General features: G+C 45.4%; 1 protein-coding gene across 3 annotated transcripts in view; it reads left to right on the plus strand.

Moving 5' to 3' along the window:
- The window catches only part of SLC24A1 (solute carrier family 24 member 1), a 36,858-nt gene that overhangs the window by 2,119 nt on the left and 19,141 nt on the right, over positions 1-15,598 (plus strand). For 2 of the 3 annotated variants that reach the window (XM_067751014.1, XM_067751032.1), the window contains exons 1-2: positions 1,307-1,690; positions 5,870-7,877. In XM_067751014.1, coding sequence (XP_067607115.1) covers positions 6,000-7,877 — 1,878 coding nt within the window. In that variant the 5' untranslated portion in view covers positions 1,307-1,690; positions 5,870-5,999. Of the gene's footprint in view, positions 1-1,306; positions 1,691-5,869; positions 7,878-15,598 lie in introns of those variants that run through there. The other variant, XM_067751024.1, reaches the window with a different exon arrangement.

Raw genomic sequence — 15,598 nt, forward strand, 5'->3', positions numbered from 1 at the left:
TAACCCCATGAGAACAAGACATAAGGAACCAGGTTTGCCCCCAACAGTTGGGAGTTAGGTTAGACGCTAGAAAGAACTCCTTGGTAACAGTTAGGAGTGTATGAGAGAAAGGAATCCTTTTCTGAGTATTTTTCCTCTCCTGAATTTTCTTTTTATTTGGCCGTGCCACATGGCGGCCTGCAGAATCTTAGTTCCCCGACCAGGGATCAAACCCACACCCCTTGCACTGGAAGTGTGGAGTCTTAACCACTAGACTGCCAGGGAAGTCCTCTCCTGAATTTTCTATATTGCACATATAATGTAAAAATAGAGGAATTATTCTAGAAAAAAAAAGATCACTCATAATTTCCCCTCATGAATTGGGTTCCTTTTTCCATCTTTCTGAACCAAACTGTGACTGTGTTAGACAGTTGGTGTAACTAGATCTGGTTTTGCCTGCAGCACTCTTAAGAGGCAACGATGTGGTAACTAGCAGAGGTCAGCCCCTCTACCCAGGCTTACAACACCCAGAGTGACCCCTGGACACCCAGAGATGAAGACAGCTCTTCCACAGAGAGTGAGCGCCACTGTGTGCTTCAGCAGAGGGGTCTGGGTACCTTCACTCAGGGTGAAATAGGGCAGGGATGAAGCTGTGAGGGATTACCTGATATTTCAGATGGAAGTAATCAAAGCAGCATGCTATCCCTGTACCTTGGGGGAAACAGAGAAGGGAAAGAGGAGCAATCAGTAAGTATCAGGCAGAGTTAGCTGAATGATTGAAATGGTTTCCAGGTGAGTGGGTAGGATCATGAGACACCCCCCGCCCCCACTGCCTTGCTCCACTCCCATATCAGTCAGCTCCGGCCATGAGCTAGACGCACAATTCCTCAGGTATCTTGGGATTGTGGACAAAGGATGTTGCCTGCCATATCAGTAAACAAAGGATGACGTGACCGTCAAGCCATCAGCCACTACAGCTGCCCCACACTCCCTCCCAGTGGTGCAGCCGGAGGGGAACTCAGGATGGAGATAAACAGGCTCCTGGCCCTAGATACTTAAGGTACATATCAAAGGAATAATTTCATTAAGTCCAGATGCTTGCATCTTCCCATACATAGAAAAACACTAAACTCATTAACTTGAGATGTCTAATTTTCCTTTAACTAGCAGTAATCTTTTTTTTTTGCGGTACGCGGGCCTCTCACTGTTGTGGCCTCTCCCGTTGCGGAGCACAGGCTCCAGACACGCAGGCTCAGCTCAGCGGCCATGGCTCACAGGCCCAGCCGCTCCGCGGCGTGTGGGATCTTCCTGGACCGGGGCACGAGCCCGTGTCCCCTGCATCGGCAGGCGGACTCTCAACCACTGCTCCACCAGGGAAGCCCTAGCAGTAATCTTTTGATGTTCAACTACCTGGGTTTTCTGCAAAAACTCCTGTGTATCCTGGCTCCTCCCTTACCTCTTCAGAGTAGTCCCTCAGAACTATCTGAGAGGCTGTATCCTGGGCTTAAGTCCTTAGTAATTCCCCAAATAAAACATAATTCTCAAGTTTTAGGTTGTGCTTTTTTTTTTTCAGTTGACAGTTTGGGTGACCTTAAAGGGACCCAGAGCAGACTTCCCTCCGTCACCTGAACTCTAGGAGGAACCAGAGCCTTGGTACCAGCAGAGGCCTCTTGTGCCCATTCGCCTCCTTGGAGAGTCCAGATGAATTTGGGTGAGTCTCTCCTGGTTCTCAGATCTCCCGATTATTGGTTGATGTTCCTGAGTTTTAATTGGCAGTGTACAATAGGTACCTGGCTACCCAGTTGAAAGATATGGGGTGGGGTGGGGACCTGGTTGAAAGACATTGGGAAAAAGTACCTCCCAGCTGAAAGATACTAGGGGAGCCTGGTTGAAAGACACTAGGTTGCTCAGTTGAGTGACACTGAGCTGTCTAAACTGGGTGATTAGGTAAGAGACTGGCCTAACATCTTTCCTAAATGAGGGGCATCAGAAAGCCAGCCTCCAACTAATACCCCAGCCAGGTTTATGTATATACAAACTTAGCTACAAGTACTTACTTAATTGGGAATTAAAGGAAATCTCTCCCTGAAAATGGCCAATATGGGGCTTTTTATTGTGTAAGCAGTTAAGTTAGAGAAAGCCAGCTTGATAAAACGTTTTTTCAGAATTCTGACCTTAAAGAAATAAAAGCCCTTCTAGGGAGAACTTGCAGTTCTCTCCTTGTGTCTTTGAGATGTGAAGGTTCTACCTGATATTCTTAGAGTGTGTGTGTGTGTGTGTGTGTGTGTGTGTGTGTGTGTGTGTGTGTGTGTGTGTGTGTGTGTGTGTGTGTGTGTGTGTGTTTTGAGAGCTTGGTCTCTGCCATCTGGGCGGTACACATATGGTGTACATTTGACAGCCAGTCGAATAGACTGGGATTCTGAGCAGTTTTTTATTGTTGTTTTTGGTCTGGCTGTGCCAGCTCTCAGGGAAATTTGTCATAAGGGGTCCCAGCCAAGAAGGGGCCTTTGTCATCTTAACCTTCATTGCATCCACCTGTACAATGAAGGCCCTTTACTTTCTTAGACTGTTTTTGGGAGTAAACTTTCTAGATTTTGTGGAGGCTACATCTTTTGCACTCTCTTATGGGGATGCCCCTTGCATCTTACTGGTTTGAGTCGCTATTAAAATACTACTCGTCAGTGGCCAAACAATGGATCTTTTAAATTGTAAAACTTTATGTAGAATAATCGTAATAGTGCAACTCTAGGTATGGGAAGAAGCAGAAAATATTTCCTGGATCATAATAGACTAGTAAGACAGGAGATCCAGAGAAATTTTTTTTTTTTTTTTTTTTAGGCTGTGCCATGCGGCTTGTGGGATCGTAGTCCCTCGACCAGGGATCGAACCCGGTCCCCAGCAGTGAAAGCGTCAAATCCTAACCACTGGACCGCCAGCCTATTCCAGAGAATTTTAGATTATCAATAGGGCCTGATCCAAAAAGTAGCACATTGAGTGGCCTATCAACAGAATCTTTGCCTGATCCAGGAACCACTTCCTAGAGCCATGAGACAAAATTGGTCATAAAATGCCTCCCAAATGTTGGTTGAATTTATGACCAAGAGGAAGTGCTGTGGACAAATAATGTCACCTGCCATATCAGTAAGCAAAGCATGTTGTGGCCATCAAGCCATCAGGCACTTAAGCTGCCCCCACCCCCATAAGTAAGGTGCATATCAAAGGAATAATTTCATTAAGCCCAGACTCTTGCATCGTCCCATATATAGAAAATCAGTTAACTCAACTTGAGATGTCTGATTTTTCTTTAACTAGCAGTAATATTTTGGTGTTTGACTACCTGGGGTTTTTTGGCAAAAGCTCCTATATATCCTGGCTCCTCCCTTACCTCTTTGGAACAGTCCCTCAGAGCTATCTGAGAGGTTGTATTCCAGGCCTAAGTCCTCAGTAATGCCCCAAATAAAACATTTGGTTTTATTTACTTTTAGGTTGTGTATTTTATTTCAGTTGACAGTATGTCCCAGCCTGCACTGGGGAGATCTGTCAGTGCCCTCTCCCTCAAGAATTTCCCTTAGGCCTAATAAAATATTTTTCATGTGTGAAATGCTTTGAAGTTTGTAAAGTATTTCTCTCACATTCCCTCATTTTTAAAAATAGATTTTATTTCTTAGAGCAGTTTTAGGTTCTACAGCAAAATTGAGTAGATATTCCCTTATTTTTAACTTTGATTGTCACATCCACCCTTCAAATAGGTAGGACAGGTGTTATTATCTCTCCATTTACATTTAAATTACATTTAGAATCACACAGTAGCAAACAGAGCCTGGTGCTAACTGAGGTCTTCTGATCTTTTAAGCCTCAGGCACTTTCTCTTGGTTCCCACAGAGTGCCTTCAGAATCTTTCCAAATCTTTCCGGAAACTGTGGATCATCTCTCATTCTCAGAGCTTAGAAATTAGTTTGAGAAGTTCCCCCAGTTTCCCCCTTGAATGGAGGGGCCCACAGAGAATCCATCTGTCTTTGGGGGAAGGTCTACTCTCTCAGGCTCTGGCAGAGACAGTGGGACCCAGAACTTGTACAATGCCCTGATAAGCTTCTTAGAGGCGGGGATTAGCAGGGATTGGATATCCTTCCCCTGAGATGCCCTTCATACCTGACCCTGCCTTGAATTAGGATTCCATAGGGGAGCTGGGAGCAGGAGATGGGGTGTTCCCTGCTGTACAGCTTCAGACTCACTCTTTGAGACCCTGGATTCTGACAAGTTTCCAGAACTGAGAAGATACCCAGATGTCCAGGTTTGAAGGTAAATGATGTGATTAGGTAGGAGGGATCAGCTGGGGTGCCAGCTCAGCTCTGTTACATAACAGTGGCACACCAGAAAGAGATACTCTCCAAAGTTTCTTTTGGAGATTCAGAGTGTTGAGTATATGGCGAGGGTTAGATAGACAGGGAGATGGTGGAAAGACAATGATAGGAATCAAGGACAAAGAAGGAAATTCACTTATTCCATACTTATTTTGCTTTTTAAGACAGTTGTATTTGCATTGCTAATTAGTGTGGTATGCTGGAAAGACTGGGACTTTAGAAAGCTCATCTGCACTGCTGCTCACTAGCTGTGTGATGTTGAGGAAGTCACATGTCTCTGGACCTCAGTTTCTTCATGTCTCAAATGGGGAGTTGCATTAAACAGTGTCAGTAATTCTTTCCACCTTTAATGACCTAAGATTCTATGGGTTATTCATCTAACTTGTAATATATTACTTCTTATGCAAAACTGATCATTTCTAGTTATTGTTTTGTAATAACCTGTGGACATTGATTAGAGATTTCATATTTAGTTGGGCTGGGCTTCTCTGCCCTTCTTTATAAATTGAGAATTCTTTGAGGGCCTTAAATGTTTTTCCCTCCTGAGTCCTTATGTAAAACTAACCCCTACGGGGCATTGATTCTGTACAATGCTTTTCCCAGACCAGATGTGTTTTTACTCTCCTAACATTCCTGTGACATAGCTATTGTTATTACTATTTACATAGATGGGTATTGTTATTACTATTATTATTTCTATGAAATTAAATTTAAAATATTATACAATGCACAGGATAAAAAGGTTAAACAGTTAGACTGAACAATAGGATATACTGAAAAGTAAGTCTCCCTCTGATCCCTGACCATTAGTTTCCCTTTTCCAGATGTCCTTTCAGAGATAATCTTTGCATAATCAGTGCATATGTTATCATGCCCATTTTACAGATGAAGCACTGAGGTTCAGCCTGTCCGGGGTGACACAGCTAGTAAGCAGCAGATCTGGGAACCTAGCCTTTGACTCTATTCCCCATGTTCCTCCCATGACACCACACACTGTCTGGGAAGCTTCATGACGTTAAATTTTAAGCTTTGTCCTCTCTGAATGATGGTGGAATCATTTTAAAATCAGTCCAGTAAAAACACATAGAGCCTTGTACTGCTTTCCACTACTGCCCCTTTCTGTCTAAAGCTTAAAATCATATCTCCTTACTTCCCTTTTGCCTTGGATAAGGTGAGATTTGTGGCCTGGGACACCAGCTACAGATGACTGAGCTCCCAGCAACTCTGACTGGACCTGCAGAGTGTGGGCAGACCTCTTGCAAGGATCCCTAGGAGGGCTGGGTAGACCCAGCTCAGGAACCTGGGTTGCTGGCATGCCTATACAGCAAAGAGGACCCCAAGATGCTCTTTTTCCCATGAGGAGACATTGCCCCCTGGAGCAGGGGGCAGGGGTTGTTTTGTTCCAGCAGAAACAACTGCCTTTCACTACAAAGGCCCCTGTGTGAATAGTCACTCTTCCAGATGAGGGTTTGGTGGATCCCAGCTCTCTTTTTAGGAGCAAATAACCTCTTCTTTTTTCTTCTTTCTAGGTTTGTGGTTACCCCCTGGCTGGGCTTCATGGAGAAATCTTCTCTGATTTCTAATCTAAATCCCAGAGCAGCCCCCATCTTTCAGTGGACAGAATGAGAGGCCTTCTGTAACCAGGCATAACTGGCCATCATGGGAAAATTGATCAGGATGGGAGTGCAGGAGAGACGGTTACTCTGGCCAAAGCGGCTTCATTGGAGGCGCCTCCTCTTCCTATTGGGAATGCTGATCATGGGTTCCACCTACCAGTACCTGAGGAGCCCCCGGGGGCTCCCCTCACTGTGGGCAGCAGTCTCTTCCCAACACCCTGTAAAACTAGCCAGCCGGGACCTTTCCAACAATGAGATGATGATGGTGAGCAGTGACCCTCCAAAATCTAGCCCTGAGATGGAGGTTGAGACATGGGCACCCCAAGCCACAGTAGGCAGAGATGGAACAACACCTGGTGTAACAATGGAGAACACCCCCAGTATACCTAGAAGAATAGCCAACGTCATTCCAGCAACACCCAAGAGCAGCGACAGCCCAGCAGCAGCCCGCAAAGAAAAAGTGAAGGAAGACACCCCAGCCACACCCAGTGGAGCACTGAATCACTACCCTCCAACTTCAGGCAGACCAGTGGTAAATAATTATACCCCAGCAACACGCAGGGGAGAAGTGAAGAGCTACCGCCCAACTCAAGCCAGGGGAAAGGTGAGGAAATACACCCCATCCCCACTTGGTAGGATGGTGAACAGTTACGCCCCATCCACATTCATGACAATGACCAGGAGCCATGGGATCACCCCCAGAGCAACAGTGAAAGACAGTGAAATTATGACAACCAACAAAATACTGGAGACCAACCCTTCCAAGAGAGTATTGGGGGAAACCACCCCAACTCCTCTCAAGGGAGTAACTGATAACAGCCTACCCTTCCTGATAAATGACTTAGAAACTGACATGTTGACTTCTCCAAGGAATGTGGCAGAAGAGAAGACCCTAACTACCACCAGAAGAGTGGACAATAATAGCTCAACCAACCACCGGGGGTTAGTGGGAAAAAACAGCCTGACAACACCCCAAGGAACAGTCCTGGAGCACACCGCAGCCACCTCTGAGGGGCAGGTGGCAGTAAGCATCACGACAGAAACCAAAGCCTCTACTGCTGCGTGGAAGGCTAGGAATCCCTCGTCCAGAACCAGTGCACCGACCGTTGGAATATCCTCAGCCACCTTCTGGGGGCTGGTGAAGAACCCTTCACCAGCACCCACCACTCCAGCAACTCCCAGGGTCAGGGCAAGTCCGACCACTCAGGTCCATCACTGTGTGGTTGTGGAGCCAGTCCCAGTCTCGTCCACTGTCCCCTCCCCCAGTCTGACAACAGCTGGGATGCCAGAGACTCCCAGTCCCTCAGTACTGCCTTCTGGGCAGCCAGACCTCCACCCCAAGGCAGAGTACCCCCGAGACCTGTTCAGTGTGAGGGAGCGGAGGCAGGGCTGGGTGGTCCTGCACATCTTTGGCATGCTGTATGTGTTTGTAGCCTTGGCCATCGTTTGTGACGAGTACTTTGTCCCAGCCCTGGGTGTCATCACAGACAAGCTGCAGATCTCTGAGGATGTGGCAGGTGCTACCTTCATGGCTGCTGGAGGCTCTGCCCCCGAGCTCTTCACCTCCCTCATCGGCATCTTCATCTCCCATAGCAATGTGGGCATCGGCACCATAGTGGGCTCTGCGGTGTTCAACATCCTCTTTGTCATTGGCACTTGTGCCCTCTTCTCCCGGGAGATCCTCAACCTCACCTGGTGGCCCTTGTTCCGTGACATCACCTTCTACATCCTTGACCTAATGATGCTCATCCTCTTCTTCCTGGATAGCCTCATTGTCTGGTGGGAGAGCCTGCTGCTTCTGCTGGCCTATGCCCTCTATGTGTTCACCATGAAGTGGAACAAACAGCTTGAGCTCTGGGTGAAGAAGCAGCTCAGCAGGAGGCCAGTGGCCAAGGTCATGGCCCTAGGGGACCTTAGCAAGGTAAGAACAGGTTGGCTCAGGCTTCTCTGCCCCCTTTTGGGCAAAAGGGGTGGGGGAAAGCCAGGGACTGAAGAATGGAAAGTGCTAGGTCAGACCTCAAGAGATGAGTGAGTGTTCTGGTTCCCTTGCAATGCATTCAATATTTATAGAGTCCTGTTCTCTGCCAGGCACTATGCTGGGGCTTTTTCAGGAGTGAACTTGGGTCAGCCCTTAATCGTCCTATAAAATGGTTATTATTAGGATCCCCCGTTGGCAAGGGAAGAAACTGAGGCCTAATGAAGTTAAACCACTTGTTCAAGGTCACACAGCAAATAGATGGTGGGGCCAGGATGAACCCGGGTTGTTCTGATTGGGTCTTCAGAAATGACATTTGAGCTGGGCTTTGGAGAATGTCCAAGGAGATATCAGGCAGGGAAAAATGATAAAATGGGCATGGTGTGTAGGGTTTATCTAGCACCCTCACTTTCATTTAATCCTGTTTATTCACATTCCAGGCCTGGAGGGGCTGGTAGTTTGGTTAGGATCTGAGAAGGAGGAGGCTTTTTGAGTTTTGTTTTGTTTTTAAAATATTGAAGATGGGAGCTCCACTCATCCACTGACAAGCCAGCCGTGAGTGCAGAGCCCTTTCTCTGTGCTGACTGGAGACTGAGAGCTCCAACTCTGGGGCATTCTTCTGACCCCATAGTTCCTTTCCAAGAATTTCTCTGCCCCTGTGAGGGACCTTCCTGCTAAATTCATTGCATGATTCAATAATCTGGATAGTGAAATTTAATTGGGAAAGTGATCTCTAAAAATTCATCCCCAAGTATTTTGTTCCTTGAGACTCCAAAGTGAGGGTTCCCTAGGGAACGCAGACCCCCATTTCTCTCATGCTCCTAAAGGGTGAGTTTGGGCAAAAGTTGGTTCATAGCCTGCCTGTTTCAGATCTCAGGCCACTAGTGTGAGCAGAATTTTGCATGCAAAGAGTGGAAGGATTTAGCTGCTTAATCCAGTGCAGTTTTGATGAGTGGGCAGGATGGAGACCAAACTCAGCAACGTGTCTCAGAGATGTGTGATACAAGGAGATGAAATGTACTTCCTTTAGGACTTTGAGGTATGTGTGGTGTTCAGAGCATAGAATTGAGAGTCAGGAAACCTGGGTTCTAATCCAGTTCTGCCTCTAACTATGTGACCTTGGACAGGTCCTTTCCCATCTCTGGCGGAAATGACAGAGTCCAACTAATCATGCAAATGTTCTGTGTAGTGGTAACATTCATTGATAATGTCTTGTGTCTAAATGAGTTCCGTTCTGTCAAGCCCAGCACAGCTGTTGTTTCTCTGATCTGGTCAGCCGACTTCCAATTAGTACATTTTTGCAGATGGCCCAAAAAGGAGAAATATCCTGCCCAGGGTTGGACAGCCAGAAGGTATCCTCACTGGAATGGGAACCCAGTATCCTAACTCCCCATTCGGTACTATTTCCCTCCAGATGACTGCTCTTAAGAAGCCAGAGGCTTAAAAAAGAAAGGGAGGCTCAGAGCATTACCTCATTTAATATGAGGAAACAGGGTCCTCCCTCCTCATGAAGTTCTCAGGGCAGGCTTTGCTGAGGGTGGCCATGAAGTCTGGTACTATTCTCTGAGAAAGTATCTAATGCCTTGGTATACATTAGGCCAGCAGTTTTCAAAATTGGGACTTACCTGGTGGGCCAGTGGTTAAGACTTCACCTTCCGATGTAGGGGGTGCGGGTTTGATTCCTGGTCGGGGAGCTAAGATCCCACATGCCTCATGGCCAAAAGGCCAAAATGTAAAACAGAGGCAATATTGTACCAAATTCAATAAAGACTTTAAAAATGGTCCACATCAAAATGCCTCTTGACTTGCCTCCCAGTCCTTCATAGTAATTCTGTTTTTATTTAAACTCTGCAAATTCTCAATTTTCATTTTTGTCAGAACTAGACCATCAAAGCAAAGCTTGCCAAGCAAGTAAAGCATAATCATGATTTCAAAAGAGAATTTGTAACTTACTTAAAACATTCTTCAAGGCCTTTAGTAGCAGTTCTTTGCCAACCAGTGAGAGCAGTGCTGATTACAACTGTTCTTATCTATTTATTGAAACAGATCCAGTATGAATTTTTTTTTTTTTTTTTTGGCGGTACGCGGGCCTCTCACTGCTGTGGCCTCTCCCATGGCAGAGCACAGGCTCCGGACGTGCAGGCTCAGCGACCATGGCTCACGGGCCCAGCCGCTCCGTGGCATGTAGGATCTTCCTGGACTGGGGCATGAACCTGTGTCCCCTGCATCGGCAGGCAGACTCTTAACCGCTGCGCCACCAGGGAAGCCCCAGTATGAATTTTATTAACAGCATTATTAAAAAAAAAAAAACAGGTTGAAATACTGGCTGTCCTTGAAAGTAAATTTATATTTATTTAAAATTGAAAACCTATAGTTAGGACTTTGCAGCACTAACAACTACCTTCTAAAAATTAGTCCAGATAATTAAAGTGTAGCTATTTTGAAGTGATTTTTAAAAACATCTGGATTTGGAGTTTCACCCCAGGTTTCTTAAAGCCAGAGAGAGCGGTAACTGCCTTTGCTTATATCATTCTGTCTGTGTTTGGCTGCCCCAAGACCTGTGATCTTGTTAGAGGGAGGTAAATTATCCTGTACTTCAGTGACAGACTGAGGCAAGCCATTCTGTTTGAATTCTTGAAGCAGTTCTCTGAAAATCCAGTCTTTGATCTAGTAAACTGTGTTGGTATTCATTTTTGTGATTTATGCAAGAATGTGTACTCACCTCTGCAAATTATCTTACTTTAACTATGAAACTTTATGAAAATGAACATGCCTTGCTCGCTCACTCATGCTGACCTATCAGTTCACACCTCTTCCCTGACTAATGGGTTCCTTCTTTGAGCTTCTCCTTGAGAAGGCAGGGGGTCAGGGAAACTGGGCTTATTCAGTCAGCCACACACCCAAAGGTAAGGAAGTAAGAGAGAAGTGCGGAAAGGCCAGAGCGAGTGGTAGGGAGTCAAGGAGGAGGGTTGGGGAGAAATCAAAGCCACAAGTGCTCAGGAAGTTTAAGCAGGGGGAAGACAATTAGAGGGCAGTGGGAGCCAGCTCCTTCTTGGAGGGAAACAGGAACGGGAAAGACACTTGGGCCTCCCCTTTCCTCTGTTGGCAGCCTGGGGTGAGGTGTGGCCACAGTGTTAGGGTCATCATTGCCACTAAATGGGGGAAATAATCTTTATATCTCCCGAAGTGCTGAGCCCAACGTCTCATCCCTAAAGCAGAAGCTCCACAAGTATTTGGTGGTTTCCTCAGGGAACTCTTAACAGGTCAGGGTCTCCAGTTTATAGAGAAAAAGGAGGGAATCCATACTTGTGGAGGGCCTATGACATACGTACATTATCTCGACAATTTCTCATAAAACCCCTGCAGGAGGGGAGTTCCCTGTTGCCTAGTGGTTAGGATTCTGGACTTTCACTGCTGTGGCCCAGGTTCAAGCCCTCATCGAGGAACTGAGATCCCCCAAACCCTGCAGCGTGGCCAAAAAAGAAAAAAAAAAAACAACCCTGCAAGAATAAATTGTTATTGCCATTTTGCAGATGAGGAGACTCTGAGGCTCGGAGAGGATAATTAACTCTGCCAAAGTTACGCAGCTAGTTGGTGGTCCTTATCACCAGTTTATGAATCCATTTATCTGGGTCTTAACCCAGTATCCATGGCTAACTATCCCTGTTATCCTGGGCAAGTCAGTGCTACTCCACAAACCTATATTATTAAGCACTTAAATGAAAAGCAGTGTGGGAAGTAAAAAGATCATGTCCCTTGCAGTAGAAGGGACAGACATAGACAAAAGTAACTGATAAAAGGAACACTGTGCAAAGTGCTACAAAGTCACTTTGCTTTTCTTCGAGGTCTCACGCTGCTCATCTGTAAAGCGAATGGGATGGACTAGTGTAGGGGTTGGCAGACTTTTACTGTAAAGGGCCAGACAGTAAATATTTTAGGCTCTGTAGGCCATATAGTCTCTATCCAACTACTCAACTCTGTTGTTGTTAGCTTGACAGCAGCCACAGACAATAAGTAAACGAATAGGAATACCCCTGTGGTGTTTTACTAAGCAACATAATCGCAGGTGTTCTCCTACCTGAACAATTTGGAGATGTAAGATCAGCAGAGAACGATTCATTTTCTTATCAGATATTCACCCAATTGATTATCTGTGGAGTTTCTCAGCTGGAGGACCTTTCACTTTACTTTTTATTCTGCTCTGGTAATCTAGAACCAGGATAAAGTTTTTTTTGTGAATGATTCTAATCAGAATTTACTTAAGAGTATTTTCAGAAAAAATAAATGTATCATTGAACATAGACACATAGTAACTATTTTAGAGTCTTTCTTTTCACACTGGCTGGAAAAAAAAAATTCAAAGCTAAAAATATTTCAGACAACATTGTCAAACTGACATGTATTGGTTTGAGGATGCCTTTTATGAACCCAATGAAGAAATGGTAAATTTTTTTTTGAGATATATTAATTAATTTATTTTTAATTTACTTATTTAATTTATTTATTTTTGGCTGCATTGGGTCTTCGTTGCTGCGTGCAGGCTTTCTCTAGTTGTGGCTAGCGGGAGCTACTCTTCGTTGCCGTGCACGGGCTTCTCATTGTGGTGGCTTCTCTAGGCACAGGCTCTAGGCACGTGGGCTTCAGTAGTTGTGGCTCATGGGCTCTAGAGCGCAGGCTCAGTAGTTGTGGTGCACGGGCTTAGTTGTTCTGCAGCATGTGGGATCTTCCCAGACTGGGGCTTGAACCCATGTCCCCTGCATTGGCAGGTGGATTCTTAACCACTGTGCCACCAGGGAAGCCCAGAAATGGTAAGTGTTTGCATAGCTATCGACACAGTCTAACTTAGCTTGCTCTGAAACTTTTTTTACCTGGTTTTAAAGCTTTCGGTGTTATTTGTTCTGGCCCCAAATGATAAATATTTGACCTTCCTTGACCATGCATAGTTGCAGAAAGCCAAAGTTGAGGCTCTAGCCTGGCCAAAAAGCCTTATTTGTATTTGAAGGATGATGGGACCTTCTTTATAGAGAGAGCTACAAGCTTAGCTAGAAATAACTGGCCATCTGCATGAGATGCTGATTGGCAAGACAGCCCTGTGGGGCACCAGTGGTGAAAAGGGATGCAAGGTGGGGAATGAGACTGGTCCGGGCTCCTTTGGAAACCCCATATCCACATTCAGCCCCCAGGAATACTTCAGAATGTGAAACTCCAGGAGGAAGTCTGCCACTCTTTCTTAAGTGCATTGCAGGCTATTTTCTTCTTGGCAGGGTTTTTTCTTAAACCAACCAGCAGAAACCCCAAGCAGACAAACCTGGTGCCTCCTTAGGAACCAGTCATCCCTTTCCTGTCAGGGTTAACATTTACTCCAGTGACCTGTACTGCTAGACAACCAGCTGTCTGCTGTGGAGACAGGGGTGCTGGACAGGAAGCAGCCACCAGGGCCCTTCCTGCCTCTGTGGGCCTGACCTTACTAGCCTGCAGGGAATCCACTTTGCTCCCAAAGAACTCATCCTAGCTAGGCTGAGGGGTTCCCTCCTTTAATTTTTTTTTTTTTTTTGCCGTACCACGCAGCTTGTGGGATCTTAGTTCCCTGACCAGGGATCAACCTGGGTCCTTGGCAGTGAGAGTGTGGAGTCCAGGGAATTACCTAACTTCTTAAATAATAGTCAGCTTCCCTCCAGTTGTCAGGAAAATATGGTAAGAATCAAATTCTCAGTGTAAAGGCTTCTTTTCTTCATAAAATTTTCTTAAGCTTTCAGCATTCATCTGCTTGTGGGTGCTAGCAGATGACAAAATGAATGCATAAGAAACAAACAAATATTAACAGAAAAACTCAAACATCTGGTCATGCCTGGCAGAATAGCGTGTTGTTTCCATGGATGTGTGTATGCTTCTAAGAGATTTTACGTATTCTGTTACTCATACAACAGAGTAATCTTTTTTCCTAGTGTATGTGATGAGATTAAATATGAAATTAGATATTCATGGTGTTCTGCAAATAACAGCATGATTTCTAGATGCTCTGCTACCTGAATAAATTGGAAATATAAAACTAACAGAAAATGTTTTAGTGTGGGGGAGTGGGCATATGGATGATAAACAAGTAAAATAACATATTTCTGAGTATGAAAAGTGCTGTGAAGGAAATAGTGTATGGGATGGAGAGTGACTGTAGGTAGTGGGCCCCCTTTAGCGAGGAAGAGCAGGGAAGTCCTCCTGGAGGAGGAGAAGTTCAAGTAGACAGTCCAAGTAGAGTTCCATGAGAATTCTTCTGGAATTCTTCCCCATGCTCCATAGGGGAAGAAGAGGAAACAGCATTTGCAAAGGCTCAGAGCAGGGAAAGACCTTGGTGCACTAGAAGAAAGAACTGGAGGCCAGTATAGTGAGTAAGGGGAGAGTGGTACAGGATAACACTAGAGACGGGGATGAGAGCTGCTTCATCAGGGCCTTGTGGATTAGATACGGAGTTTGGATTTTATTTGAAGTTCAATGGGAAATGATGTAATGAGGAGTCATAGTTAAAAGGTCACTCCCTAACTGCTATGTACAAAATGAATGGTAGGTGTGCAAGGGTGGAAGTAGGGAGTCCAGTTAGGAGGCTGTTGTGGGCATCCAGCGTGTGTGTGTGTGTGTGTGTGTGTGTGTGTGTTTGTATCTTTGAGAGATATTTTGAAGACAGAATCGTCTGGATTTGGTGATGGTGTGGATGTGGAGGGTGAGTGGAAGTCAAGGTTTTTCGCTTGAGCAGCAGGGTGGATGGTGGCGCCACCTAGTGAGAAAAGGAAGACTACAGGAAGAACAGGTTTAGGAAGACTCAAAAGTTCCCGCTCTGGAATGGTGAGTTTGAGTGTTTATGTCACCTCCAAGTGGATATGTCTATGAGACAGTTGCACAAATGGGCTTAAAGCTTATGAACAAGGTCAGGGCTGGAAATAGAGATTTGTGAATCGCCAACAAATGTATGGTTATTAAAATCAAGGACCAGCTGATGCTACTTTGAAAGAGAGAGAGAGATTAGGATTAAGCCCCAAAGAACTCTGATGTTCATTCATTTGGCAAACATTTGTGGAATCTCTTTGTATGAAACCTGTGTAGGGTCTGGGGATACAGTGAGAAATAAGGCAGCACTCAAGGGGCTCAACCTAGCAGAGGAGCAGGAGTTGATCCAGGTTTTGTGGGGTCTGACACTCTTTAAGAAAAGGAATATAAAACTATTGCTACAAAATTAATTATGAGGCCTCAGAAAGTGTTTGTGAGGGGAGAGATGGGCCCTGAAGTTTAAGCTTCATCAGCTCTGTGGTAAATCCCCCTTAGTGGGGAAGACAGAAAAATAAAAGTAATATTTACCATATCATGTGTAATGATGTAGGTAAGTGCTGAGGGATTTAGCACTGCCGAGAGTGGACATCTCAACAAAAGTCAGGGAAGGCTTCCTAAGGGAGGTGATTCTTAGCTGAATCTTGAAGGACAAGCAGGGGTTGGCTGACTGAAGAAGGGATAGGAGTCTCCTAGGCATGTATAAAGGCCAGGGGAATGAGAGAGGGTGATGAGACTATAGCTGCACTGTCCAGTATGGGAGCCACTAGCTACATGTAGCTACTGAGATCTTGAAATGGGACTAGTCTGAATTGAGATGTGCTGTAAGTATGAAATATACATTGGGTATATTA

This window comes from Pseudorca crassidens, chromosome 1 (genome assembly GCF_039906515.1).
Source record: "Pseudorca crassidens isolate mPseCra1 chromosome 1, mPseCra1.hap1, whole genome shotgun sequence".
In the NCBI taxonomy this organism is placed as follows: Eukaryota; Metazoa; Chordata; class Mammalia; order Artiodactyla; family Delphinidae; genus Pseudorca; species Pseudorca crassidens.